This window comes from Colletotrichum orchidophilum (genome assembly GCF_001831195.1).
Source record: "Colletotrichum orchidophilum strain IMI 309357 chromosome Unknown Scaffold_117.1, whole genome shotgun sequence".
NCBI classification, from domain to species: domain Eukaryota; kingdom Fungi; phylum Ascomycota; class Sordariomycetes; order Glomerellales; family Glomerellaceae; genus Colletotrichum; species Colletotrichum orchidophilum.
Window position 1 is genome coordinate 119,745 of NW_019173073.1, and position 26,823 is coordinate 146,567.

General features: G+C 51.2%; 8 protein-coding genes across 8 annotated transcripts; 4 read left to right on the top strand and 4 right to left on the bottom strand.

Moving 5' to 3' along the window:
- Positions 1-867: 867 nt before the first annotated feature.
- CORC01_11163 (2OG-Fe(II)oxygenase superfamily protein) lies at positions 868-2,212 on the top strand (the record flags this gene model as incomplete). Its single annotated transcript, XM_022622789.1, has 5 exons — positions 868-943; positions 1,012-1,308; positions 1,372-1,448; positions 1,500-1,868; positions 1,934-2,212. 5 exons carry the CDS (start codon positions 868-870, stop codon positions 2,210-2,212), a joined length of 1,098 nt encoding a protein of 365 aa, XP_022470731.1.
- A 230-nt stretch (positions 2,213-2,442) lies between these two features.
- CORC01_11164 (uncharacterized protein) lies at positions 2,443-7,259 on the bottom strand (the record flags this gene model as incomplete). Its single annotated transcript, XM_022622790.1, has 4 exons — positions 2,443-3,618; positions 3,676-4,220; positions 4,277-5,716; positions 6,347-7,259. 4 exons carry the CDS (start codon positions 7,257-7,259, stop codon positions 2,443-2,445), a joined length of 4,074 nt encoding a protein of 1,357 aa, XP_022470732.1.
- A 1,743-nt stretch (positions 7,260-9,002) lies between these two features.
- Positions 9,003-13,551, top strand: CORC01_11165 (uncharacterized protein; the record flags this gene model as incomplete). Its single annotated transcript, XM_022622791.1, has 3 exons — positions 9,003-9,037; positions 9,148-13,202; positions 13,475-13,551. 3 exons carry the CDS (start codon positions 9,003-9,005, stop codon positions 13,549-13,551), a joined length of 4,167 nt encoding a protein of 1,388 aa, XP_022470733.1.
- A 1,551-nt stretch (positions 13,552-15,102) lies between these two features.
- Positions 15,103-16,902, bottom strand: CORC01_11166 (uncharacterized protein; the record flags this gene model as incomplete). The annotated part of the gene is made up of 4 exons (XM_022622792.1): positions 15,103-15,912; positions 15,966-16,182; positions 16,233-16,724; positions 16,790-16,902. The coding sequence occupies 4 exons, from the start codon at positions 16,900-16,902 to the stop codon at positions 15,103-15,105; spliced, it is 1,632 nt and encodes a 543-aa protein (XP_022470734.1).
- A 1,025-nt stretch (positions 16,903-17,927) lies between these two features.
- Positions 17,928-18,074, bottom strand: CORC01_11167 (uncharacterized protein; the record flags this gene model as incomplete). Its single annotated transcript, XM_022622793.1, has 1 exon — positions 17,928-18,074. The coding sequence occupies one exon, from the start codon at positions 18,072-18,074 to the stop codon at positions 17,928-17,930; it is 147 nt and encodes a 48-aa protein (XP_022470735.1).
- A 1,726-nt stretch (positions 18,075-19,800) lies between these two features.
- CORC01_11168 (bilirubin oxidase) lies at positions 19,801-22,572 on the top strand (the record flags this gene model as incomplete). Its single annotated transcript, XM_022622794.1, has 3 exons — positions 19,801-19,862; positions 20,717-20,951; positions 21,007-22,572. 3 exons carry the CDS (start codon positions 19,801-19,803, stop codon positions 22,570-22,572), a joined length of 1,863 nt encoding a protein of 620 aa, XP_022470736.1.
- A 1,162-nt stretch (positions 22,573-23,734) lies between these two features.
- Positions 23,735-24,239, bottom strand: CORC01_11169 (uncharacterized protein; the record flags this gene model as incomplete). Its single annotated transcript, XM_022622795.1, has 2 exons — positions 23,735-23,745; positions 24,008-24,239. 2 exons carry the CDS (start codon positions 24,237-24,239, stop codon positions 23,735-23,737), a joined length of 243 nt encoding a protein of 80 aa, XP_022470737.1.
- Positions 24,240-25,184: 945 nt separating this feature from the next.
- On the top strand, positions 25,185-26,533 carry CORC01_11170 (uncharacterized protein; the record flags this gene model as incomplete). Its single annotated transcript, XM_022622796.1, has 2 exons — positions 25,185-25,504; positions 25,567-26,533. 2 exons carry the CDS (start codon positions 25,185-25,187, stop codon positions 26,531-26,533), a joined length of 1,287 nt encoding a protein of 428 aa, XP_022470738.1.
- Between the last annotated feature and the right edge of the window lie 290 nt (positions 26,534-26,823).

Below are 26,823 nucleotides of genomic sequence, written 5' to 3' on the forward strand. Positions count from 1 at the left end.
CCCCTGCTCTATTCTTTTCTTCTTGGTATTATATCGACATGTCAACAAATATTACCATCTCCAAAGCCTGCTTCTACCGTGAGCACCTAACCACCGCGGTGTGTTGTCCGCGATAAGGTCGTCTCGCGCCCAGAATACCACCCGCCGAGACCCGACTACACCTACATGCATCGCACAAGAGTCTTGCCCACTATTCGCCATAGGGACAGGAATGACGAGTGCCCATTCTTACTGGGGAAAGATACAGGTTAGCGGGTAAAGTAAAGACCAATAATCTCCCACGCGGCAACGAGATCGTTAGTCCGGACAGAGTCACGCCCAGCTCCCGCCGAACTCGGTGGTTTGCCGAAGCTCGACAACACGGGTTCACCCCGTAGAAATACTACCGGATGGGATCTGGCGACTGGTGAGACCCATTTCATGCGGTGCAGGCGTCGGATCTATGGTGCAAAAGACCGACGACGTGCGACGGGGGTGGGGATTGCGCCATCCGTTATCAGATGATGACATGTGGCGATCTTGCATCTCCAAGTGCCTCGACCGAATAAATTAGTCTCATTGCTTGGTAAGTGCCGCGGGGTAAGCCGCGAGTGTGACACCATGGAGAGGGATGAAGCCAAATCAGCTTGCTGTTATTGGTCTCCCGACCGTTGAGGATTCGGCGGAGGGGTTACTGCGGAGACGTTGCCATGCCGTGCTGGCTCGACTAATACGGGCAGCGAGATCCGGCGTGAAACCGCCCGGAGTCGCAGTCAAGACTGATAGTTAAATTGGCGAGCTTGGAACCTGGGCCCTGGGGTATTGGTGAGAATCTGCATAGAGATCAACCAGCCTCCCAAGAAAAAATACCCCGCTTCGCCGCCCAAAATGCCGTCTGCTGTGTCAGAGTTGTACCAATACACCCACGTCCCAGAGACGGAGGAGAACCTCGATTGGGCTGACCGTAAGTCTTCGCAGGTTGAAGTTGGAGATAACAGGCTGGGTAATTTGGAAGCTGACATGCATTGGCAGTTCCCACCATTGACCTTGCCAAGTACGGAACACCAGAGGGCAATAAAGAGCTTTCCCAAACCTTGATCGAAGCTATTCGTACAAAGGGCTTCTTCTACGTGATCAACTATGGCATCCCGCAAGAGGCAGTTGATACACAATTTGCTCTGGGTCAGCAGTTTTATGAGCTGCCATTGGATGAGAAATTGAAGTATGAGCCGAACTTGGACTCCGGAGACTATAATGGGTACCGTCCCGCTGGCAGGCGATTTTTGAGTGGCGGACTCAAGGACAAGACGGAAGTTTGGAACATGGCCAGTGAGTATTCGATGAGTAACCCTACTCAGAGTTGAACCGTCGTTGACATAAGACGGCCTATAGCTCGCGCTGGACACATTACTCAACCTCTGCCCAAGCTATTGGAAGATCGCAAAGAAGAGATTGAAGGATTTGCCAAGGTACTTTATGCGACAATGTTCCGCATATAACGTTATTAACGCATATTCCAGAACCTACACGACAAGGTGCTGGACCCTCTCAACCACCTCATCGCTCTGGCTTTGGAGCTTCCAGAGGACTTTTTCACCAGCGTACACAAGTGGGAGACACACGACGAGTCACACCTGCGTTATATGAAGTATTCCAAGTTCACCCCGGAAGAGATCGAAAAGCTCGACGACGGCTTGTGGTCTCGCGGCCACACTGACCTGGGGACGATTACCCTGCTATTCCGTCAACCTGTGGCTGCGCTGCAAATCAGAGATCATGAGACCGGTGACTGGAAATGGGCCAAGCCGCTTGATGGCAGTCTGACCGTCAACACTTGTGATGCCCTCAGCTTCCTGACTGGAGGTTATGTCAAGTCCACCGTTCACCGAGTGAGTCCACATTCCCATTGCAGCCCCTCTCGTTTCTGCCTCTGGTATGCTGATCTACGGACCAGGTATCCGTACCGCCCAAGGACCAGCGCCACGTCGATCGCCTGGGCTTGCTGTACTTTGCCCGCCCTCAAAACGACCTTGTACTCAAGACCATTGACTCGCCGGTACTGAAGCGTGAGGGCTTCACGCAAAATGAGTTTGAAGCTGGTGGCCATCCGGTGCCGACTATGGGAGAGTTCACCACCCTGAAGCAGACTTGGCAGCAAAGAAAGGGTGTCAGCTATCAGAACTCAGAAGGACAGGAGATCCTCCCGGGATTCAAGGGACTGTACTTCAAGTGAGACAAAGGGCATGTAATGACTGCCATATGCCCAATAGAAACCAGGATCTCGACAAGCATGCTTATTTCTAGGATATGAAGTGAATTCAAGATGGAGGCGCCTCCGGAGCAAGCACGTTACAAGCCGTGGAGTATGGTAAGATACAGGAGGACCAGTCTAGCGATCTCAAACATTCCAACAATTACTACACCATGTACTATGTTACCTACTCTAGAGTAATAAAACACAACCTAAACCAAGCCGCCTAGCAGCTTAGTGCAAATCTCAGACAAGATCTCGATCTTGTCTCCCCCCGCGCGCCAATCGTTCTCAGCAGTCTCAAAAGCCCTCCATACTTCGACGAACTTCATGTTGGTGGCCGCGAGCCTCTCAAATACTTCCTTCATCTTTCTGGGATTATCCCTAATCCTGTCATAGTACCTGGCAACGGCAGGAACATCTTCGTCATCCTTATAGTAGCAACTTACTAGCTGAAGGATGTACAGGATGATTCCGGCCAGTCCAGACGCAAATGCCGTGGCGATTGATGAGCCTTCCGAGCTTCGATCTTTGGGCCGCATGCTGGCTGCGGAATCTGCCACCTCTTCGTCCTGCTCCTTTTCTACGACGCGACCAGGGAAGAGAAAATCAACGTCTTTGAGTGACACGTAATGGTACTCTGCCCCCGTAGCCGTAGCAGCACCGATCTTGAACAGGGTACTCTGGGGTCCGCGTGAGTACTGGCCAGGGTAGCTTTTGTCAGCTGTCTTGCCCTGATCGCTGGCAGCGCAGAACATGAGAATATTGTTCTTGTCGGCCAGCATGAGAGAATCTCTCAGGTCAAGCAGCCAGTCCTTGTTAGCATCGGTAGGCTCGACGCTCCAACTCATGTTGATGATGCTAACATTCAGCTTCTTGGCATATTGTACAGCGTCGGCAGCGCTCCGCACACTGAACTGCGAGGTGCCATTGCTCTGTGCGTGCTCGTCCAGCTTGAGGGAGATGATCTCAGCAAATGGAAAGACCCGTGATATCTGGTGGGCCATCGTCGTTCCATGGCCATCCGCTGATACGCAGAAAGACGGGCTTTCGTCTTGAGAGCAGAAGCACTGCCCGCCACTGACACGGCCATGCAGCTTCCGCTCGGTTGTGTCGATCCCATCGTCGATGATGGCAATCCTGATTGGTTTCAGTGACTTTGTTTGAGAGTCACTAAGGCGCACGTTCCTGATGAATCCAGAGAAACTGTCCATGCACTTGAGCCACTTGTGATTGTGTAGGGCGTTCTCTTTTTTCACGAATATTCGTGTGGCTGATACCAGGTTCTCCTGATCGAATAATGTGATTGTGAGTCTCGGCTGTCTAAGTTTGAGCCGGTCCTGGAAGCTTTTGAAGTTCTTAGCATTTCTCTCCATACCCTCTACGCCCTGTGTACATGAATTCTTGTCAGTGGAACATTTTGCCAGCTGTTTAGATCAACTCACCGATCGAAGAAAGACATCAACTTTTTCCAGATATTGTAGACGTGCCAGGCCGTTTCTGGAATCACTCCATCCACGAAGCACGGCATTGTTTCCACTCCAATATAGCATGATGTGGCGAGCCTTAGGCGCGACCTTAGCTATCGTGTCGCAGCAAAGATCGATCTTAACCCAGTTCCAAACCTCAATGTCGAAGGGTTTTGTAGCCTTTTCTATAGCCTCATCGCAATGGGGCGGGTGGTTAGAGTCGTCCACATCTAATTTAATAATCTTTTTTACCTTGGCCTTGTTCTGGAGCCAATCGAAAATGATGCCAAGATCTGTTCTGCCCACGACGGGTTGCCTACGGGAAGGATGCTCTTGCCGGAGTTTTATATCATCGTCTGGCTTGCCGACAGGTTGAATAGGCGGCAAAGGTTTGATGGTGAGGTTAGGTATGCAGACAGACTGAAGTGTGTCTTCAAGCTTAGCACACTGGTAGCCAAGTGTGAAGTCCTCTTCAGATATCTCGCCCTTTTTTCCGTTGAGATTGAAGTCTATCTGCCTGTCTGTAATGTCTTATTAGTTTTTGTGACTTGGAGACTATGGCAAGAGTAATACTCACCTGAAAACCCTCCGTACAAGAAGTCTAGAGCTAGATGTCGGCTTCTCTTGCGTAGATACACGTGCTTGAGAAATGTGGCGATCTCATTGACGCTCTCAGTCGTAGCCCTATCTTGGGTCTGATTGGTCTTGGTCTTTGTGCTGTTCTTCTGCCCGGGAGTCATCTGGGCAGCTGCCATCGTTGTCGAGAACTGCGTTTGTTGTTCTCTGGATAAGACAGAGGTGTTACCATCCAATGATGTCTTCGGTCCATCCATTGTAGGCTTCGTTTGAAGACTCTGCGTGTTATTGCTTCGTTGGCCGGGAGTTTCGCCAGAGTCGGGCTTCTGGAAGTTATTAGAACCTTGGCCACCCTTGACTGGGTAACTCGATAGATTCTCGGATCTTGATCGGTATTGGTTGGTATCCGTAATGGATGAAGGGTGGTCAGAGACTTCCTGGGTCGGGGTAAGTTCACTGCTGTAGACTTGATTGCGTGGCTTCTCTGCAGAATACATCCTTTTTACTCTGCCAATCTGGTCCAGAGGTGATTTTGTGGCCGCCTTCATTCGTCCATCGTCTGTATTCTTTGACTTCAGGTTTGCATTCCGAGTGCTTGAACCGGTACCAACGCCAAGGAGCTCCGGCAACTCTTGATATGTTCTCATAAGATATTGATATGGGGAGAAATATGTGCCGTCCTTGCCTCCTCGCACGTCGAGTGATGCGTCACACCTCTCGACCAGCTTCTTAATGATTATGAGCTGTTGTGGCGTGCACTTTTTGGCCTCGACGGCTAGGTGCAGGGGAGTGAAGCCATGTTCGTTTTTTGTGGTAAGTATTTTGGTGCTCGCGTTGTCGATTAGCTTTATGATGGCTTCAAGCTGACCACTCTGCTTCATTTTGCCTAAGATGGGTGTCATATCTTTCATGGCCAAGTGGAGAGAGTTGTTTTCATGGTAAGTAGCCCCTAGAATGTTTTCGATCCCTGATTCGTCGGCCTTGTGGTATTTTGTGTAGGCATCCAACAGGTACCTCACCAATTTGTGATTCTCGCTCTGTATTGCTAGGTGGAACCCAGTCATTCCTTGCCGGTCATGTTCTGTCAATAGCTGCCAGTGATGCTGGACAACCCAGTATACAAGCAGCTTAAGTTTGGAGATCCTTGGTTCTCGAATGCGGGCCAGGATATGAAATATGTTTTCTAAAAAGTGCGGGGTCTTGCTTCTGATCGTACTCGAGTGCTGACTGAAGAATTTGGATAGCAGTTCCTCACGTTGTTTGCGAGATTGGTCGTCCTTGCGTCCTTGGAAATCCCATATTTTCTCAGCCAGCTCGTTCTCAAGTCTGGCCAGTAAATTCTCTTCGGGCTGATCATCAATGCCGGAGTAATATTCACTTCCTTCAGAGTTGTCGGACTCATAGTCGGCATCTGGGTCGGTACTCGGCAAGGGCACGGAAGCTACCATGGTGGAAGTAAGGAAATCTCAGAGGACCCCTTCAGTGAAAAGAGTGTGATACTTGGAAGGAAAGGGGTAACCTGGGGGAAATCAAACATTCAGCGAAGATGAAAGAGCGTGGCTTGCCGTGCTGGGCAGAGACTCGTCCACTCCAGAGCTGAGAGGGTGTGTAAGGGGAATCTCGGGCGAGGCTGCCTCAATAAGGATTGTGATAAGCACTGCATGATGCATACCTGATGTGAGTGATAAAATAGCTCAATGTGGTGGTGCGGCACCAATATTGTATACAGGGGTCCCATTGATGGAATGGTCACTGCGGCATGACTGGGCGGCGAGTGCAGCGGTTCATCCCTTTCCGTGCGTCTTAATATAGCCAGCGATAAGGCCCAACAGATATCATGTAAAATATCGCCTCAAGTAAGGTAGACTCATCTAGCATCATATGTATAGAAAGGTCACATGTGCAAGGAGTTGCTGAACACTCATGCATTCTACTGTCCATTAGGGGCTACTCGCTTAGTACCACTTTGTTCCTCGGACTTCCAGTTCGTCAGCCAAGACGTCTCATCAGAGTCCTCTCGCTGATACCTCAGTGGCGTGTGATGGCGGCTTCGACTCCTCATAAGTCACACCTGTCTTGATCTTCATGATATTGATGTTCTCAAAGTCTCTGAGGCTGATATTGGCCAGGCTATTTGTCGCGTAGATCATGAGCTTATTGGTAGGCGGTAATCGGGGGTCGAATAGGATGGGGTCGTCCAGTGGTAATGACTTGAAAAAGTTGGCAAAGGCGGTCCATCTGTCTGTCTTCACTGTAATACTGAAGTCACACTGGAAGTGACTAAAGCCGTCTCTCCTCTTCAGTAGGATGGCTCCTGTTAACGCCTCCGGCACTCCGTCACAAGTGATAGGGTTTTCCAGCAGTGTCCATGCAGCTGAATCATCCTCGCCCTCATTTCTGCCAAGGAGTCTTGCCTCGCCAATGACTGTTGTGTACTTCTTCTTCTGTCGAACCCCGACCTCTTGCCACTTCAGCATCCCTTCAGCCCCTGGTCCTCCTACGAGCGGCACAGTGACGCCACCTGATACCTCTCGTGTCACCGTATTCTCCTCGGTCTCGGGCATAAGGCAGAATTTTCCCTGTGGCGCAATTTCTACCACTTCAGGGTCTGGGGCCCCCGCACCCCGACCCTTGAATACGAGTTCGACATCTGCAGAACTGGCCCGGCGGCTGTGCCTCCTAGAAATGAAGGCGCACTTGAAAACGTTTAAGGTGGCGAATGAGGTTGGATTGTCGGGTGACATTGTACCATGTACGACGTCAAGTATCTTGCATCGGATGCTGACGACTCCATCGCGATCTACTACGGTCGTCCTCTGAAAGGGGTCAGCTTTTGAATTCCGGGTCCGATAGTCCGCCTTTCCGTCAGATGGATACAATTGAGTGCTAATCGAGTAAATAGCTTCTTCCTCATCATCGATTAGGTCCGAGTCCTCGGATCGGTCAAGTTGATCGAGTTGGGAGAAGTTCGTGACATGATCCATAACGCTGATAAAGAAGTGAGCAAAGGCTGTGTTATGGTAAGTCTTCGAGTCAGGAAGGTGCTCAGTCTTCCAGGGTATGGAGAAAGTCTAGGTTTTTATACACATTGGAGCCTGGGTCATCGTTCGGTGGCTAGAGACGTTGAGTGAGTGGTGGCAAGGGGGGAGGCAGTCTGCAGATTTCGAGTTTGTGTTTGGTGTGAATGATACCTGGGCTAAACCAATGCAAGGGATTGAGTAACTGGCCTCTAATATTGCTTCCTGTTATCACATACTTTCATGCTGCCAAGTCCCATGCCGAGGCCAACTACGGAGGTACCTGTCGCCTGACCGACTCCAAGAGATTCCCGAAGCTGCATTGCCCTGCTCGCCTCTCTATCACCTGCTTGTCTCTGCTGCACGCATATGCAGACCATCCACGTAAGGATTCATGAGCTTAATATGTATGGTAGGTACCCATAACCCACGCCGCTGGAGGCAATCAAGTTGTGTTCTCCTCTCGACTCATTTCCATCAGCAGCCCCGTCAGCTTTCCCACTTTCGCTATCGCCGCTGTTGCCGACTGCTTCGCCATCATGACCTCCACGTTATTTTTGCGGATTGTTGCATAGCTTCCATATCTTTCCCCTGAGCTGTGTCATGGAGGTAAAGATGTCAAGCCCACTGTTAGAGTGAGTCCTTAGGAGAGGACCTGTACACCCTTTCTCGGATCTTTATCTGATCAGAACTTGTAGTGTGGTCATTGTGAGACCACCGAAAGCTCAGCAAAACTCCGATGCTCGCACTTCAACCCGTTTTGACTGGCTTTTATCAACTCTCGACGGCTGTCTTCCAGCTCAAGCAACTAAAACCTTTGTGGATTTTGAAGTAGACGATGTCATCCAGGGCCGAGGCTCCAGAGATGCCATCAAAGATCAGGCACTCAAGTTGCTGGTCCGGCTTCTACAACGTCGAAAGAACTTGCAGGTCAAGGACCCGTATTCTGTTCATTTGATATTTTAGTCGCCATCAGAACTGACTTCATATCCAGGGTTCCTCGCCCCCTATTGTATGGGTAGGTAATGAGCTAGGCGGGACAATCGTCAAATGTGTAAGCTTTTTCCACCTTTGTCTAAATTTTGGGACTGCTCTAATTGAGGGTTGGTGAAGGCAATTGCGCAGGCTGCCCTCGACAGGGACAAATATCGAGACATCGATTCGTCCACCAGCTTATTCGTAAGTTATTTCCTTTTCAATGGTGGCAGTGAAGAGTGATAACAAAACGAAGATTTTTCTCGATTGTGTTCATCGCGCAACCACTCAGTGTGAGGTCGTGAATCAAGTTGCCCAATGGATTACCCGGAAAGTAGACATCCAGTCACCTGTCCTTCTGCGCTCTATCGATGTATTAGCAGCCGCGGTCACCGAGGTCAACCAAGTATTCCTGGAAACGAAAATTCCTCAATTTTCCAGAGTAGCGAGCATTTACCACACAGAAAGCTCCTCAAACATTGTAAGCTTGCCCGATGGTACATATAGCTTCTGGATCGCTTCTGAAAGTACAAGTAGTCTTTCGCCCAGTTCAGGGGTACCCTAGGCATTTCTCAGGAAAACCTCCTCCGTCTCACCAATGACGAAAGTCATGAGAAAGCTAAGGAGATCATCTGGAAGATGATTGAAACCGTCACAGGTCTGTGCCCTATGGTCTTTGATTTTTTTTTTTTTTTTGAATCACCATAGACTTACACGATCAAGTTTCCCCGAGCGATGCGGCATATGCTATACAGAAGTCGTGGCTTCAAGTCCTGCATTATCTTTCGCCCCCTGTCCAAGCCTTATCCGATCAACCGTGGCCAGAATACAACCGATTCAACTGGATAAAAAAAACTGATGCCTTCTCTGAATGGCACAGGTCTCGTGGCCCCCTGGCGTTGCAGATTTATGGCCCCGAAGCATCCGGCGCTCTTCAAGAGTTTTACGAGGACGAGGAGAACAAATTCAAGACGCAAAAGAAATTCATACTTCACTTCACCTTCGATCAATACGACAGCCGTCGCAATTCTTCTTTGAAAATGGCAACATCTTTCATTGCCCAGATCCTCAGCGCAATCGAGCCACCCGCTTCTACCCAGAAATTATTAAATCAAAGAGAGTTCTTACGTGCCTGGACTCTCTATGACGCTCTCTACATTTTGGAAGATCTCATATACGGCATGGAGGTTGTCTGTCTACTCATCAATCTTGATCAATGCGAAACCAGTTCGCGCGAGCAACTGCTCGACACTTTCCGTGGTCTCATTCTGATGACCGAAAGCAAGCTCAAAATCTTGGCTTTTACCAAGGAGATTCTGCCAGAGTGGCCGGGCAAGTCACTGAATACAGAGCAAACAGATTTCAGCCCTTCATATTCAAGCGAAGTCGAACTTCGAGACTACAACACCACCCACAGCGTTCATAGCGACACCGCGTCAACTCAAGCTAACAAGGTCTCCAATTCTATCCACCACTACACGAGTTTGCATTTCAGGCAGAAAGAAAGAGACCCCCTACGGAAGTTCGTTGAGATGTTGGTCGCAGATGCAAACGCTCCTGAGTCTAGTGTTCAAGATATTGTTCGCCTTGTCCTCAATATTCAGGATGCTGAATTAAGGGATGCCATCATACTTCAATTCATGGGGGCTGCTTCAATAATCCCCGTTGAAACATTGCTATCCCTTGAAGATTACAAAACCCCCGAGGCTTTCTTCCGACACCTTTTGAGTAAGATCCAAGAGTCCGAACGGCGGCTTGTTCGACAAATCTTGTCTCGGGTACTCTTGTCGATTCGACCACTTAGCGTCCAGGAACTGAGCATGGTTGTTTTCTGGATACAACAGCGCGAGATTGTAAACGGTCCAGCCATGACAGAAGAATACGGGCTTCTCCTGCGTTCCTCAATAGCTACTCTTCTTTGGGGTATCCTTGCGATTAACAACAACAACGATGTAGGAATCAGCCATTCCGCTCTTCGCGATTTACTCCTGGGTCAGGGAGTTGAGTGGTTCAGGATGGCTTCAGACAGTCACCGAGATATTGTTGTTTTGTGTCTTGAGCTCTTACATCGAGAAGAATTTTTGACTTGGAAAGACAGGAACAAAGGGGTCACGTGCAGCTTCGACCAAGGCCCCATTCTCATCTCGCGGTCAATGTTTGAGGATCGGACGACGCTGTATGAGTACGTCGTCATGAACTGGCCCGAGCATTACAACAACATTCCGGAATCAAAGAGGCCAAGGGTTGAGGTGATGGAATTCTTCGGAGAAAACTCTATGTCGGCATGGCGAAGCTGGGCAGAATCAAGGTGGACAATGTCTAACCCCATGAATAGAGCCGATCGACTGGAGACCCTGGTCTCATCAGCGTGTCCACTGTCATTAATTGCTGGGATCGGGGACCCTCGATTGGTGAAAGATTGGGCAGATGCTCCCGAAAATCGCAGCTTTGCCGACACAGGCATTGCTCTCGAAGAAGCGTCTCGAGCGGGTATGATGGATGTTGTGAAATACCTACTCGCCCTGGAGCCTGGCCATTTTCGAGAATCACATTTCCAATCTGCACTCATTGCAGCCGCATCATCTGCTGAGAGCCAAGTTCTCGATGTTCTCATTCAGTCAGTCCCAGAAAACCTCGCCTGGCCAGCGTCTCTTCTACTGCGTGTCTCTGAACTCGGGTTCGAGGCGTGTGTGGTTGCTCTCCTCAGTCATGGGTGCTCACCAAACGCTCTTGTCGAGTTTCCCGAAACGACTGCCCTGCTTCGAGCGGTCGGCAATGGTCATGCCTCCATTTGCAAACTCCTCCTTGATCACGACGCTGACGTTGACGACTCTGGTGGTCATGGCGTCATAATGACCGTGGCTGCTGGCGGATCCCCTAGAGGTGCAGATGTCATCAAGACTCTGATTGCGCACAAAATTGATGTCGGAGCAAAAGACGGCCTTGAGAACTCTGCCCTGAACGAAAGCTCTAGGCTCGGTCATTTTGAGGTCTCCCGGACTTTGGCACATATTGCTAGGGACCCTGACAACAACTTCAAACCAGAGCTCCCTGAAATCGAGAAGTGTTTAGATTTGGTGGCAGACCTTGATCTCGTACGGACAGCACTTCCCTTGCTTGATATGCTCAGCATCTCGCCAGGAACACATTCAATCCTAGCTAGGCAGTTGAAAAACGCCGTCAAACATGGACGCGTCGAGTTTGCCCGTGTCTTATTCCAGAGAGAAGCAGTCACTTTATCCGAGGATACCGATACACATTTGTTGTGTGATATTTGCGGCAACCCCGATAGCACCCTGGCGATGTTGATGCTATTGGTAGAGTATGGTGCTAATCCCAACTGGAGAAGTGGGAAACAGACTCCTCTGACGGTAGCAGCGAGGCTAGGGCGCATAGATTTCATTGAATACTTAATCGAAAATGGCGCCGGTATCAACAACACCGAGCCTGACAGCCTGTCTGCACTTTCAGAGGCAGCACGTCAAGGGAGTCTGGAGTGTGTTCGCTACCTCGTCCACAGCGGCGCAGACATCGACTGGAGGGACGGATACGGTGAGTCGGCTCTCTTTGAGGCGGCAGAAGCCCAGCATTTTGAGGTTGTTGGGTTTCTGCTGGATCAAGGGGCGACAGCATCTGGCAGCGGATGGAACGGGAGGACACCTCTTTCGCTCAGTCTGTCGTCCGTGAGCACGATGAGACAGATTCTCGCCCTCTATCCAGAGACGGAAATGAAAGACCATATTGGCCTAGGCCCAATCCACCGGGCAGCAATGTCAGGGCAGGCTGCTGCTATCGACGTGCTGTTGGAGTTCAAGGCTCAAGTCGATCTTGAAGGATCAGAGGGCCTCTACAAGGGGGTCACACCGCTCCTTCTTGCTGTTACTTTGGAAAACTGTGACTTGGCTTCAATCCAAAGTTTGCTCGAAGGTGGCGCCGATGTGGACTTTACTACAAAGACCACCAGCTTCACCGCCATCCAACTCGCCACGAGCCCTGGAGTCATCGAGGCCCTTCTTCAGTATAGTCCAAGCATCAACTCTGCCGACTCTCATGGGAAAACAGCTCTCATACATCGAACCAACGATGAAAAGCCTCAATTAGCTGCTGTCAAGAAGCTCGTTAATGCGCGGGCTGAAGTCAACGCTGTGTGCAAGAACGGCTGTTGTTCACCACTACTGAACCTCATCAGAAGACCGAATTCGTCCGACAACTGGCCTATCATTGAATACTTGATTGGAAAGGGCGCCGATATCAATATGCGAACCTTCCGATCTGGCGGTGTCTTGAATCAAGCCTGCTATTATGGTGATCTGTGGATGGTTAAGCATCTCCATGCTCGTGGTGCAGATGTGAACGCTGGTATTGGAGGCTTGCTTGGCAGCCCCCTGCAGGCCACATGCCTAAGTACTACGGCTGACCACGAAGTACTCGAAATTATGCGATATCTCGTGGTTGAGGCTAAGGCAGATGTCAATCAAAGCTGCGGATATTACGGCTCGGCGCTCGGCGCGGCTTGCATGCGAAGGTCCCCCCACGCTATCAAGCTTCTACTCGACTACGGAGCGGCCGCAAATATTTTGGACAGGATGGGCCGTTTGCCGATTCATTTGGCAGCTGTCACCGCAATCGATAGCTTCCAGCATCTGCTCGACATCAATTGCGATGTTTATGCCGCAGACAACACGGGCCGGACTGTTTTACAATGGGCGGCACAAAGCGGTGATGTCGAGATCGTCCGGCTTGTGCTTTCACTACCAGATATAGAGGTTGATCAAGTCGACAAGGACGGCTGGACAGCACTGTGCTGGGCCGCACGAGGTGTGACCTCAAGGGAACTGTTTGAGAAAGAAAAACCATCCGAAACGCAAACAGAGATTATTGAGCTCCTCCTCGAACGGAAAGCCAGCCAATTGTTGGTCGTTCCGGGCGACGCGGGTCAGAGCTGGAGCCCATTGGATATTGCCACCTTTCACAATAGCGGAGAAAAAATCAGGAAACTGTTGTCCATGAAGAACTCAACTGCAACAAGTCTTGGGAAGAAACGACGTAGCTCAGCCACAGCGGCTTCTTCTCCAAAAAAAGGATATGAACATGCCACTCTGACTTGTGATTGTTGCCAAGCGGTATGTACTTCCTTCATTTTGCATACAGAACTCTGCCGGTTCTGTTTCTAATTTCGGCTTGCTAATACTTGTCTATGCAAGTAGCGGCTGATTGGTACAAGGAATTCCTGCAAGAGCTGCGAAAACTTCGATTTCTGCTTCAAGTGCTATTTTCAGCGTGACAAGCTCCATAGTCCATCTCATGAATTCGAAACCATAGGTCCTGTATTCGATGAGAGAGAGATTTCTGACCTTGATACCAGGTCAGGAGATGAAGAAAGCGATATCTCTGTTGAGTCTATTGAAATTTGATGTTTTTTCGATTCATTTTGGTCCCCAAATACATTAGAATACTGGAATCTTGGGAATTCAGAGGGAGAGGAGATTCTATCTCACAATGATTTTGGAATTACAAAGACAAAATCGCACGAGTATTTCTGTTCAAGCAATATTTCACTGCTATGTGCTTTTCATCGACTGCCTGAACAACATATGAGTGTCCTATGAAGCCATGGGTATTACAAGCGAAGCGGCCGAAGCCTCCAAATGCTGGCGGGTCTTGCGATAGAGCCGAGACAATGAGCTGCAACCCGCAAGTCACAGGCCTGTCCAACGCTTCATTCGCCCTTTGCTCTGCGCGCATCACTATACAAAATTGTATATCTGGGATCAGGCAGGTAATAACAGGGGTTTGCGTAATGCTCACAACAGCCAGGAGTAATGGGTACTGGTAAGTGCTAGTTGTTAATCCTGGAATCCACAGCCATATATAGGTGCATGTAGCTTATCGAAATAGGTTTCTAAGATCAGAGGGAAAGTCCAATATTCATCTATTAGAAGGGCGCAAGGTCCTGGCGCTACGAATTACGTTGTATCGAAAACTGACTTGCTCACCCGCTAGACCTCCACTCATCTCTTTCTCTCCCTGATATATAAAAGTAACCTCAATGAGCCTTTAGCAGCTGAATATTAGCAATTCGATGCAGCATCAGGTGTGGCGCGACCCCATCGTTCTGCCACCTCAGACTACCTTCCCACCGAACGACACGACGTCAACAAAGACGGCCCCTTATGAGGGCTCCTTCCACTTGAAATTAAGCAACTTCTACCACATGGTGTCTTCTACCTGATTCTTAGCTTCGGGATATAAGTAAAAGGTGAGCGACTGGTGCAGGCAGCCGCATATGGATAATTGACTGAAGCGCCCCTTTGAGTGTCCTCTGGAGAAGCACTTCACCTTTGGCTGCACATTTTCGGAGTAGCGATGGACTACTCGGTTAGACCGTCTCACTCTAGCGCTTCAAGTCAAACACGTCCTCACTCATCTCCACCAAACGCCAAACAACCATCAGAAACACCCATGTCGAAAGCGCGACGCTAAGTTTGATCCTCGTCTTCTATCTTTGCCGTCTTCGGAGTCGTGGAACTACAAGACGTGGATATGGCTATGGTTTAATTATCTCATCTTGTCCGAGCCCCTAAGCTGAGTTGTCAACCATCGAAATACTACTTCGTCGCGGAGACTTCAGTTCCCTGGCACATGTGCCTTCGGCCTGAGTCATCCTCAAATAGTTAAAGCATGAATACGGAAGGAGGATCGATTTCAGTAATTTTGGTCATCATTCATAAGTGTGTAGCCGAAATTTATAGGTATAGCGCAGCCAAGTCCCAACGTAAACGCCAAAGGCATCACCCTCCCACACCCCATTAGCCGCGTCTTTACTGCAAGCACCTCAGCGCGCCACCTGGCCGCCAAGACCACTCTTGCAAATGACCGTTCCAGTGTTCGGCTGCCTGATCTTGTTACTATTGAAGTTCCAGAGACCCTTGCCGGCGGAGATCATGGTGAGGCCGGTGGTAGTGCCATCCTTGTTGGTGTAGCTCAACTTCATCGCGACCGAGGTATCGTCGGTACTGTTGGACTGGCAACCGACGGTGAGAGTGCCACTCTGAGATGACACCCAGTTGAAGGTAGGCATGGTCACGACATCCTTGTATTTGACAGCCGCTGCCGAGTTGCTGGCAGCCGTGGCAGAGGTAGTGCCGGTTCCGGCGCCGGTGCCCGTTCCAGTGCCAGTGCCGGTCGTAGGGGTGCTTGCAGCAGGGCACTTGGAGTTGTCGTAGACGGTGGCACCAGTCTGGGGGAAGGGATTGAGCGGGCCCCAAAGGTTACCCTCAGCATCGCGACCCAGTCCCTTGGTCAGGAAAGCGTAGCTTCGGAAGTCGTGCGGACTGGGAGGGCGGCCGGGAACAGAGTCCTCGGGCTGGATCCATTCGGAGACAGGCATGACGTACTGGCCGGCCATGATACCGTTCTTGGTCTTTACGGTGCCGGTGCCGGCTACGACGCGGTACTCACGGGCGTAGTTGTCATTCTGGGTCGCCTTGATGCGGTACTCGAACTTGTTGCGGACCTCGGTGTTGGGAACACTCACGCCTGCAATCTCACGGTCGACAGCCTGGCCGGTGCACGGGTCATACTCAATGGCGTAGATCTTGATGGGGTTGACGTTCGCAGCAGAGTCAGATGTGTAGCCGACGAACTGTGATGCATTAGCTTCAAGAGTACCTTGCCGTGAGCATAGTAATAACTGACTCGAGTCTGTGCGATTTCCTGGTTGGCCGTGTCGGCGGTCCAAACACCAATATTGGCATCCTCCATGCGGATGTACGTCGGAACACCCGTAGTGATTATTTGAACATTGCTCACAACGAGATTGTAGACGATGATCTCGCCATTGGATTGAACACCAGAGTATTCGATAAAATCACCTGCTACAATAGGGGCCATGACAAGAGCATCGGGTGCTTTGCTAGTAATCTGTTAGAAGATGCCTTGAAGAAGGCAATCATCAAGACTTACAAAAGCCCTTGTTTGACGCCCGGAGTGATATCCGGTCTATTGGACTGGGGACAAAGAGCGTCGGTTGCGCTGCGCGGAACACACATGGGAAAACCAGAGAAAGAGCTGATACTGGGGTTGGCGTCGTCAGCAGTGAAAAAAGGCTGGGCAGTATATCCGACGGAGAAGACGGCGTTAGGATCATTGATGCGAATCGTCGTTCCGTCCGTCAGTTTGATTCGACCATCGGTGTTTACGCTTTCGACGAGGCCAGAGGCAGCGTTCAGCAGCGATTGAGCAATGGAGACTTGGGCAGCGATGAGGACCCCATTGATGACGTTGCCGGTGACTTCGCAATTGTAGCCGGAGTAGCCACCACTACTGCCGACGAAGTCCTTGTACGGGATAAAGGCCGCGGGAAACGTGACTTGAAGATTCTGGGGTACAGTGATGGAGTGGCCATTGCATCTAATTATGCCGCCTGAATTAAAGTCCCCCGTGGTGGCAGAAGCGCTGCAGTATTTATGTCAGTCGGAAGTCCTCCAATGGCTGTCTAAAGATTGGAGCAATATACTGACCCCTCAAAAGCTCCGTTGATGTCGAACGGATAGTCGGCAGCCTGTGCTTGAACAGAAGTCAAAGACAGCAATGCGCTTAATGCCTCATAGAAGAGTATCTTTGCCGAAATCATGATGAAGGTACGGCTGAGTCAACCAGTTGACTTTCCTAGATACAAATGTAAAAGATGGGAGTGATGGCCAACTTCTTGTGGGTCAGAATGCCGCGATGAAAGCCAACACTTATGAAGGTTCTCTCAAAGGCCAGTCGGGATCGCGTCCCCCCGCAATACCTCTCGTACTCTCAAGACCTGGCATCGGTTCGTGGGCACCGAGAGGCTTGGCAATTGAGGATGAATGGCCTAGAACGCGGCGTCGTTGTGGACTAGGACCCGAGGTGTGATTCCTTTGACAACTCCATGAGGTTAGGCTGGCTGATTCGAAACGAGAGGATGAACCCAGACCAGACGAATAGTACGGAAGGCACTTATGCAAGTGGTATGCACATGCACGAGCTACGATGCAGCATGCACTATGCAAGAGAGACCGGAATCGCGAGCTCCGGCGAGGCCGCGATGCTGCAGCTTGGTCTGGCTGTATGCCGGTCCTATGCCGGTCCATGCGCGAAGAGCTAGAAAAACGACTTCAATCCAAGAATCCTATGCAGATCTCCACACTTATCACACCAAATTGTGCGGAGATTCGGATCCAAATCGATCAGCTATGGTTTATCAGCCAAATGGCTGGGTAGCTGGTAGGTCACAAGATAAGGAGATGAGGGTCCGCAGAAGCTGAGGCTACCACTTGATAGCAAAACGCCACGAGAAGACCACTACCGCCACCAGGTGGATTTCATAGAGGGTGGAAAGCATTTCGGGCAGTCTTTAGCCAGCTCAGGGTCTTGGCATGAGAGGTTGGTATTCAAAGCACCGGCGAGATGCCATCGGGGATCTGTTCGGCCACGAGGCCCAACCGACAAAGACTGAGCATAGAAGCGAGAGCGCGTCGTGTGCGTGTCCTATGTGAGTTGTCCGAAAAGACTTTCTCTCGTGTACGCAACGGTTGTCGTGAAACCAGAAACGTTGGGGGCTTCGAGACACGGTCATCGGCTCGGGCTTGGTGATTCGGCTTTGAGAAGGACGAGGACCCGTTCGTGTGTCTACTCGTTGTTCGTGGCCCGGCAGCTTGGGTAGCTGAAATCCCTGGCCCCACGGTTGCCGGGAGAATGATTCGCTGACAAGCCCACAAGGTGCAGCCTGGGATATACGAGCACAAAGCGCCGAAGGACGCGGCCAGCTAAAGTCATGCTGCCCAGTTTATCCAGAGGTTTTCGGCGTCGTCTAGCGGCGGCGAAAGAAACGGAGGGACAAAAGGCGCCTGACTAAGATAGACCCTTAAGCCAGATCACGGGAAAGGAGCCAATCATTTGAACGGAATTTAAGCTTCATCTTGGTCCGGGCTGAAGCGCTAATAAGGTTTAGCGACGGTAGCGGCTTGGCGCTAAAATGTGGGGCAACAGGAACCGAAAACTTGGGGAAGGCGCGCGAGTCGCTGACTGCTCGCTCTCTTTCGACTTCCCCCCCTTTTTGCCTCCTCCTCATCGTCCTCACTGCCAATTCCGGCGACTTCAACGCTTTGTCCCACCCTTCGTCTTCTCCATTTCCGGCCGAAACATGGACACTGCCTCCACATATTCACGGTTTCACCCCTGAGATCAGATTGCTAGTAGGCCGTCAGAGTCCAGACGGTGTGCATTGTCCGAACTTCCACGCTTCATCCGATATCAACATGAGGCTTCTCTACTGCGGAGACCTTGGACGAAAAGGCCAACCGAGGCGGGATGGTCGTCGAATTATGGCCGCATCAACGCAACAACAAGCAGTCTGCTGCATCATGCAGCTGCGTCAATGTGGCGTACGATAGTCTCCTCGACTTGGCCTCGCTTTCCAGTTCTAAGGGTAGCCATCTGGCTACCGCATCGCAACGTGCCGCGGAACTGTGTCCGGCTCTCTTGCGACCAGCCTCCACCAAACTTTCAGAGTCGACCGTTGACACCAAATGCCAGGCATTGTCCGCTCGCTGACGCCAATGAGAAAGTTCAACCTGTCACGATGGACATGGGACAGGCATAGGCCAGGGTGTTCCCCTCCACCATGGGAAGGGAAAGGATATACAATCAGGAGCCAATCAGAGTCGGCCGGAGCGTCGACAGAGCCCAATATAGTGCTTGGTGTGGAGGCTCGCAGCATTCGAGTCGCACAGAATGCCTGCTTCGAGGTGTTCAGCTACCACTTAATTGCAGCTGAACCAGATACGATGCATACTTCCCCAACCTCGAAGCCATTGGCTCATGGCAAAATCCCTGCTCCTGTGTTCTTGGAGACGCAAAGTCCTATTCGTCAAGGATACCGTCAAACTTCGATTCTACAAACTACCGACCCAGCACCCTGGAGCCTCTTGCACATCAGCTCCAAGTCACCTTTATCCACTTTCCATTCGATGCGCATCAGCTCTCAAGCTTCCTGCGGCTACCGGCACTGGCGCTCGAGCCTGTACCGTGGTCCCAGAATAGCCTCGTTGGGCCATTTTTGGTGCTCGCTTGGTGGCTCGTTTCAACTCATTAGGCTCGCGCTATCGATATCTCGCATTGTCGAGAGCTCGGAGGCTGAAATCGCCACACAAATTCGGCGGACATGGGATCTAGACTGACTGAACAGCCGCACTAAACCTTTCTTTATGGCTTCGACACCTGGTGCCCATTCCCAGCCCGCTCATATCGTTCATACCAACGTCAAATGTGAATATCGCGCCCGGCCGGCAAACGCTTCTCTTGCAGTTCCATGCATCAGAAATTGCGTGATACGAGAGTGGCGCTGCTCTTGATGGCCTTGGTCATTGACCCAGCCACAAACGGCACTTGAACGTTGTGGGTCTGAATGACTTTGGGTGACGGTCGTTGACTTCTTACTCCACGTCTTTAATCCACGAGACCGCAGATGGGCCCGGCTCGAGGCATCCAATGTATTGCGCTCATGCCGGTGACTAGCTCGGTCATCCCGCAGGCTGCCATGAGCCTGCTGAACCGACATCCTGGGTCCAGACCCACCTCCGCATAGCCGGACAAGATAGTTGCGTCTATCGCGTGTTTTTCGCCGGGCTTTCTTTCTTCACTGTCCGGATATCTGCTCTTAGAGTTGACGCATGTGCAACGACTTGCCCCAACGACATCGAACAGCGCAGTCTAGGTTGAAGGACTGGAAGTCAGCCGGTGAGCTCCGCGGCGCGCCCTCGTCAGCCCGCCCATCCCAAGGGCATACTGGTCGCCAAGGAGAGCGGTACAGACTAGCGATGCTCTTGCTTCAACGGGCTAGCCGACAACTTCTGTTTGGGAAACATTTGCCCTAGGTCTATGCTACACCGATTCACGCCATTGCCAATGCTGTCGTTGTTGCTTTCTATCTGGGATCCGGCGTCGGCACTGTCAGATTGGACTGGATCGCATTAATCCGGTCGGTGGCCTCGCCGCCTCTGCCACCTGGGTTAACCTTCAAGACGCATTGTGAAAGTTGATAAATACCGGGGCTCTATCCCGATACCTGGAAACATTATCCACCATTCTCATAGCCCTCATCTCCTTCCAGCACTTGACAGTTACAAAGGCATTGCTGCCCGTCTTGGCCAGCACGTGTCACTTGCACAGTTTCTCTTGGCTCTGTCCCCTGCATCTTGTCTTCCTTCTCCACCATGGTCTCTCTTACTTTACGCCAATTTGTGGCCATCGTCCTGGCTCTCGCCTCAAATACCCTTGCCAAGGACTGGGAAAGTCCCGCATACACATGGCTTTATGAATTCCCCCTGCCAATCCCCCCTCCCAAAGAAGAGCGATAGCAAGTCCCATCCTGTCCCTCACCCAATTTGCAAAGAATGCCCGTGGCTAACTCACATCAGCCCCAGTCAGCCCATCACCAACCCAGTGACTGGAAATAAGATCAGATACTACGAGGTTGAGGTTAAGGAGTTCACCCAGCTAGTCTACCCCAACCTCAAGCCCGCCAAATTGGTTGGTTATGATGGCATAGCACCAGGACCGACGTTCCTCATGGAGCGTGGCGAGGAGGCAGTTGTCCGCTTTACCAACCACGCCAAGATGGCCAGCTCCGTTCACCTCCACGGCTCCCCTTCGGTTAGGCTCCAGACCATATGCGTTTTAGATGCCATACGCTAATCTTTCTGCTCAGCGCACGCCTTGGGACGGTTGGGCTGAAGACGTCTTCAATCCTGGCCAGTTTAAAGACTACTACTATCCCAACAACCAAAACGCGCGCACTCTCTGGTATCACGACCACGCCATCGACCACACTGCCGAGAACGCCTATTTTGGCCAAGCTGGCGCTTACATTCTTCACGATCCTGCAGAAGACTCTCTTGGCCTTCCCAGCGCTTACGGCATCTACGACATTCCTCTGATTCTCTCTGCGAAGCAATACAATGCTGATGGCACTTTGTATTCTCCCGCCAACGAACAGACCAGCCTGTACGGAGACGTGATCCACGTGAATGGACAGCCTTGGCCGTATCTGAAGGTTGAGCCCCGAAAGTACCGCTTCCGTCTTCTCGATGCCGCCATCTCCCGCACATTCTTTCTCTACCTTGAGGATCTCAAGGCCAACAGAGTCGAGTTCGAAGTCATCTCTTCCGATGCGGGCCTCTTGACGGGTCCACAGAAGGTCAAGGATCTTTACATCTCCATGGCTGAACGCTACGAGATCGTCATCGACTTCTCCAAGTATAAAGGCGAGAACGTCACGATGCGCAACACCAGAGGCTTCGCCGCAGATGTTGACTACCTGCACACCGACAAGGTTATGCGCTTTATTGTCAGCGACGACTCCGTCAATGACAAATCCGAGGTCCCCTCCTCCCTTCGCGCTGTGCCTTTCCCTAAAGACAAGACCGGCGTTGATCAGCATTTCCTCTTCCACCGCACCGGCAGCGACTGGAGGATTAACGGTGTCATTTTTGCCGATGTGAACAACCGCGTTCTGGCCAAGCCCAAGCGAGGTACTGTTGAGGTCTGGGAGCTTGAGAACAGCTCCGGCGGCTGGAGCCACCCCATTCACATCCACCTCGTCGACTTCCGCGTTATCAAGCGTGTCAACGGCCGCAGCAACACTGTCTTCCCGTACGAGTCCCAGGGTCTCAAGGATGTTGTATGGGTTGGACCCGGCGAGACTGTCACCGTCGAGGCTCACTATGCCCCTTGGCCCGGTGTGTACATGTTCCACTGCCACAATCTCATCCACGAGGACCACGAGATGATGGCTGCTTTCAACGTCACCAAGCTCGAGGACCTTGGCTATGATGAGGAAGCCTTTGCCGATCCCATGCAGCTGGAGTGGCGCTCCAAGACCGAGAACTCTGCTGCCTACGACTACTCCGCGATCAAGTCCCGCATCGAGTACATGGCCAAGCTCCAGCCTTATAACAATGAGCAGGAGATCGAGAGCCGCCTGGATGCCTACTGGGCCACAAAGACTAACGCTCCTTCCCCGAGTTCGACCCCCTCGACTCTAGTCGTCAGCACTACGGGCCCTGTGGTCACTTCTTCCGTCACTTCAGCGAGCGCGACCATCACCGCCAAGGCCACCACCACCAGCAAAGCTGGCGACAAGGGCTCCGATGATGACAAGAAGAAGAGCACTTCCACTTCCACCACCACCACTTCGTCCAAGAAGAAACGTGGCCTCCGCTTCCGCGGAGTGGACATGGAGATGCCCAAGCGCACTGCCGCGCCCCAAGCATGAGATTGATTATCAATTATGACCGATTTGGGGATATCTTTTTGCCTTGCCATCCGATTTACGACTTAATGACACGACACGCACTCTCTCCTTATAGATTATAGATATTCCGTTCCTAAGCACATCTAGACATCTTCTTCTTACTACCTAGCACGGGCTGCGGATACATGATATTGCCCTCTCAGTATTTGTAATGTTCCTTACTACTAACAAATAATACAACCAGAATATTTGACCCAATGCATCGCCTGTTGAATGCGTGTATGTGATTGGCAAGTGGGATGTTCCAATTCAAAACAGGTCATCAATAATGTGTTTACCAACGTCTTAGCAACCGATCAAGCGGCGACTGACATGGTCGGAGACTCTCCTCAGGGGCGACAGAATCCTTGTCGAGGCCTCAGCTAAGATCACTTTAATTCGTAGGAAGAAGAATAAACAGGGAACGCCTGCTCTATAGAAAGGAAACCAGAAAAAAATTGGTAGCTTCTCTTTGATTGAGCGTGTCATCCTTAGTGCAGGGGCCATGCTACTGTGCAGAAGTTAGTGGCTGATTCCGGGCTCGAACGTCTGACCTTGAAATTGGTACTTACATCTTCTCTGTATCGTTTCAAATTGACCAAATGCCCGAAGGCAAGCAAAACGGCAATTGGCAGGGTTATATAGGGGTGTGGGTCTTGTATGCGACCCACGCTCTCGACGCCACATGATTGGTGGGACCCTCCTTAGTTCTTTCGGCCCCCTTCCAGCAAACGCATCCGTCTCCATCGGACATGCGCGAGAGCGTACTATTCTGAACGACAGCCATCGCAGAGAAAACGTGCAGGCTTCTTAATCACAACCAAGCTACCAGTCGGGGACTTGTACTTGCGTAACTTTTGGCCCTTCACTAAGGCCACTTCTTTGCTACTCGCCAACAGAGATTGTGAGCGATAGCCCAGAACTAGGGTAGAGCTCGGTGATAGATATTAAATAAGGTAATTAAGTTCGCCTGATTCGCTGAGTATTCCTCTATACGTTAGGAAACGCGGCTTGATCGGGCTATAGACAACATTCCATACAATGTAGTCATTGTATACCCTCAATCTCTGTCAACAATTTGGAATAATGTTGACAACCTCCCATGCTTCAGCAATGGTGCCCAACTGTATTTTTATCTTGTCCGCTAGTAGAAGGCTGTGTAAAGAAGTCGTCAGCATTTTCTTCTCGAGCTGGTGAAGTTGCAAGTGCACCGCGTTTGAATCTGCTTACGTTTTACATGCCAGACGAGCTTACTCTCATCACTGAAACGGCTCAGAACAGTAAGATCTGACTCCTGTCCTCCTCCCAGGAAAAGCTCCGCAAGCGTCGATGACAGCCTGGTCCGACGCCGCAGCAAAGCAAGCTTCTTCAAACTCGTTCCCTCCGAGGAAAGGATGTGGAATCACGGGCCACGCACGTGTGCCGTAGCACTTTCCCTTCTTCTCGCTCCATTTGGATATTGTTGGCGCTGACGGGTCACCTCCTACGACGCCGAAGAACTTGTCCTGAGGATACTTGGCACAGGCGGCCTGGGTCAGGCATGGGTCGGAATCGGGGACTTGGTCGCTATCGCACCAACAAAAGTGATGCCTGTTGCCGAGGGCTTGTGAGGCGAGGGCTCCGAGGAGTAGGGCGGTTGTGTACTTCATGGCGAGTGTGTCTTTAAAAAAAAATTATTCATAAAAAGGCAGAAAGGGAACGAATGACACGGGTTGCTTTGCCTCTGAGACAAATCGTGGCAGCGTTGAATGTCTTTTTTGTTATTTCGACCTTCTGTGTAGATTGTAGGGAATTACGACCATAACAAATTAAAACCTCACGTCTTGATTCTATAGTCACATCTCAGTCTTGGAAAGAGATAGTTATTTGCGAGTAATAGAACGACTAAGGATTTGATTCTATGCCCGAGCCAATTGTCTATCCGGTGGCCATCGCCATAGCGGAGCCAAGTGGTTGAATCAGTGCTCTCAGGTCTATCAATTTCTTTATATTATTACTGATAAAGTTCCCGCAAACTCTGTTGGAGGGATCTACACTAACATCGCCCAGAGGATCGTCTTGATTGATTAAATGGAGAAACATTTACCAAACGGCAACGCCGAACTTGACCCATAGGGATCCAAGCCTAGTGGAAACCTTATCTACGAAGTATTCGTTGCGACGTCGACCGACTCTTTACCCGTACCACTGAGTCTTTTTTCTTCTTCTTTTTCTGCTTTTTTGGAAATTTGGCGCGTGACAAACGATTCGTGCCCCAGTCAGCGCCATCGTAACAAAGGCTTAATAGATGAAAGGATGTGCTTGCTCGATTACACCTTATCACGCAATGATGCTTGCCAAATCCGACGACCAACCAGCCATCCTGGAGAATGGCTTACACGGCGAACATGGGTTCTGATTGTATTGACTCCAAGATGCTTATATGTCTCAGTTGAACGCTAGGAACGTGCATCATATGAACCGTACCATCAAGCGTCATATTCTTGTCTTTAAGTTTCCTTTAAAGAACTGCTTCGCACAGACATCCAGGTAGCTCTTCCTCGGCTTTCCAGAGTAACTGCCGGCAGTTCAACCTCGAGAAACAACAACCCATCATGTATCGACGGTCTTTTCTGGCTCTATGCGCTGGGTTTTTGAGTCTCAGTGTTGACGCGGCTCCGTCGGCCCGTGGCCGTGACTTGCTTACACTGGTGAGACCCTCCGAGGACTGCGAACCTGGCCCACTCTCCAGCGATACGTGGGTGAAGGAGGATGTAGACAGCTTCCTGGACGACGCCTCGAAATATTACACGGCATATCCCACCAATAATATCCAAGCTTTGGGAGCTTACTTGGGGGCTCCCAACTTTTTCTGCGGAGTCAACTTGTGGTGCAGTGCCGGCCAACCATGTTCGCCGGTTACTATGCCCGGCTGGTAAGTCCGACACTCGCCAACCTGCCCCAGTCACTGCTCTGCGTACTAATTGTTCACGTCAGGTATGCCTTGATGGGCATCCAAGGCTGGAACAACTACGTCAATAATCTCAACCTCGCCGTACAATATTCTGCAACAATCCTGAGCCTGAAGCTCGCAAAGGTGGTCAACGACCTTTGGCCTGCAAAGAAGGACAATGTCACCCCCATAAAGCAGCTCATTGCATGGGTAAATGGTATCCTCAACGCCTTCCCGACCACAGCAGTACTCGGCGCCACAGCGGGCAGCGTCGCCAGCACCATTCAAGGCGGCAACATCATTGCGGGCGGCATGATGCTGGCGCCCAGCGCGGGCGGCCAGTTCCTGCGATGGAGCGACTTATCCAGCCAGATGGGCAGCAAGGTCGACGAGTACAAGCAAGCGATTGGCACGTATGCGAAAAATGTCATTGATGCCCCCATCGCCGACCCGACCTGGGGCATCAACAAGGTCCTGCGCGGCGGCGCCTTTCTCACCCGCCAGACGAACCTGACCCAAGACGACGTCGACACGTGGATGTACAAGACTGTCAGCGTCAACGCCATGGCGCTTCTCATGCAGGCGCAGAACGTGTACGTCATCCGCACCTTTAACAAGACAGCGTGCGATGCCTCCTCGCCCGCGATCCTGTGCAGGCAGGAGTCGAATCGCCAGTGGACCGAGTGGCGGTTCCAGAGGCGCGATAGCGATGACGACGTGCCGGAGCACCGGCTGGCGGAGAAGCTCGTCCAGACGTACGGTCTGACCAAGGAGGAGATCTTGAAGGGCCCCGCAGACTGCTTTGACAAGCACGAGTATGAGCAGCTGACGAATCCGTGGGAGACTGTATCGGAGAAGGGCGTCAGCCTGGACCCGGTGCAATTGTGCAATTTCAACGTCAATGTCTGCAACTTTGACGCGGCGGAAGGGAACGAGTTTGGCCCGACTGATGTCTATGAGCCTTATGAAACGGATTGGATGTGTGGGCTGCAAGGAATCACCTGGACCTGATTCGCTACTTGTGAAGAATAAAGGACGTTGTTACTCGTGTTCCACAGACCTGATTGTGAAGCTTGGGGTCATTTGTTTCGGTGAAGCCACGTCAAGGCTGGAATCCAGTTACGCGCCTGACCACCGCCTGTTCCATTGTGGCAGACACCCATTCGATGCCCATAGTAGATCATTTCCCCGTGGTCCCACAATGAGTTGGCTGTCTCAATCTTGATTGCTGCGTCGACCTTGATGCCCAGCTCCTCGCAAGGGCCGACCAAGTCCGCAAGTGACGTGGAGAGGTTCAGAGA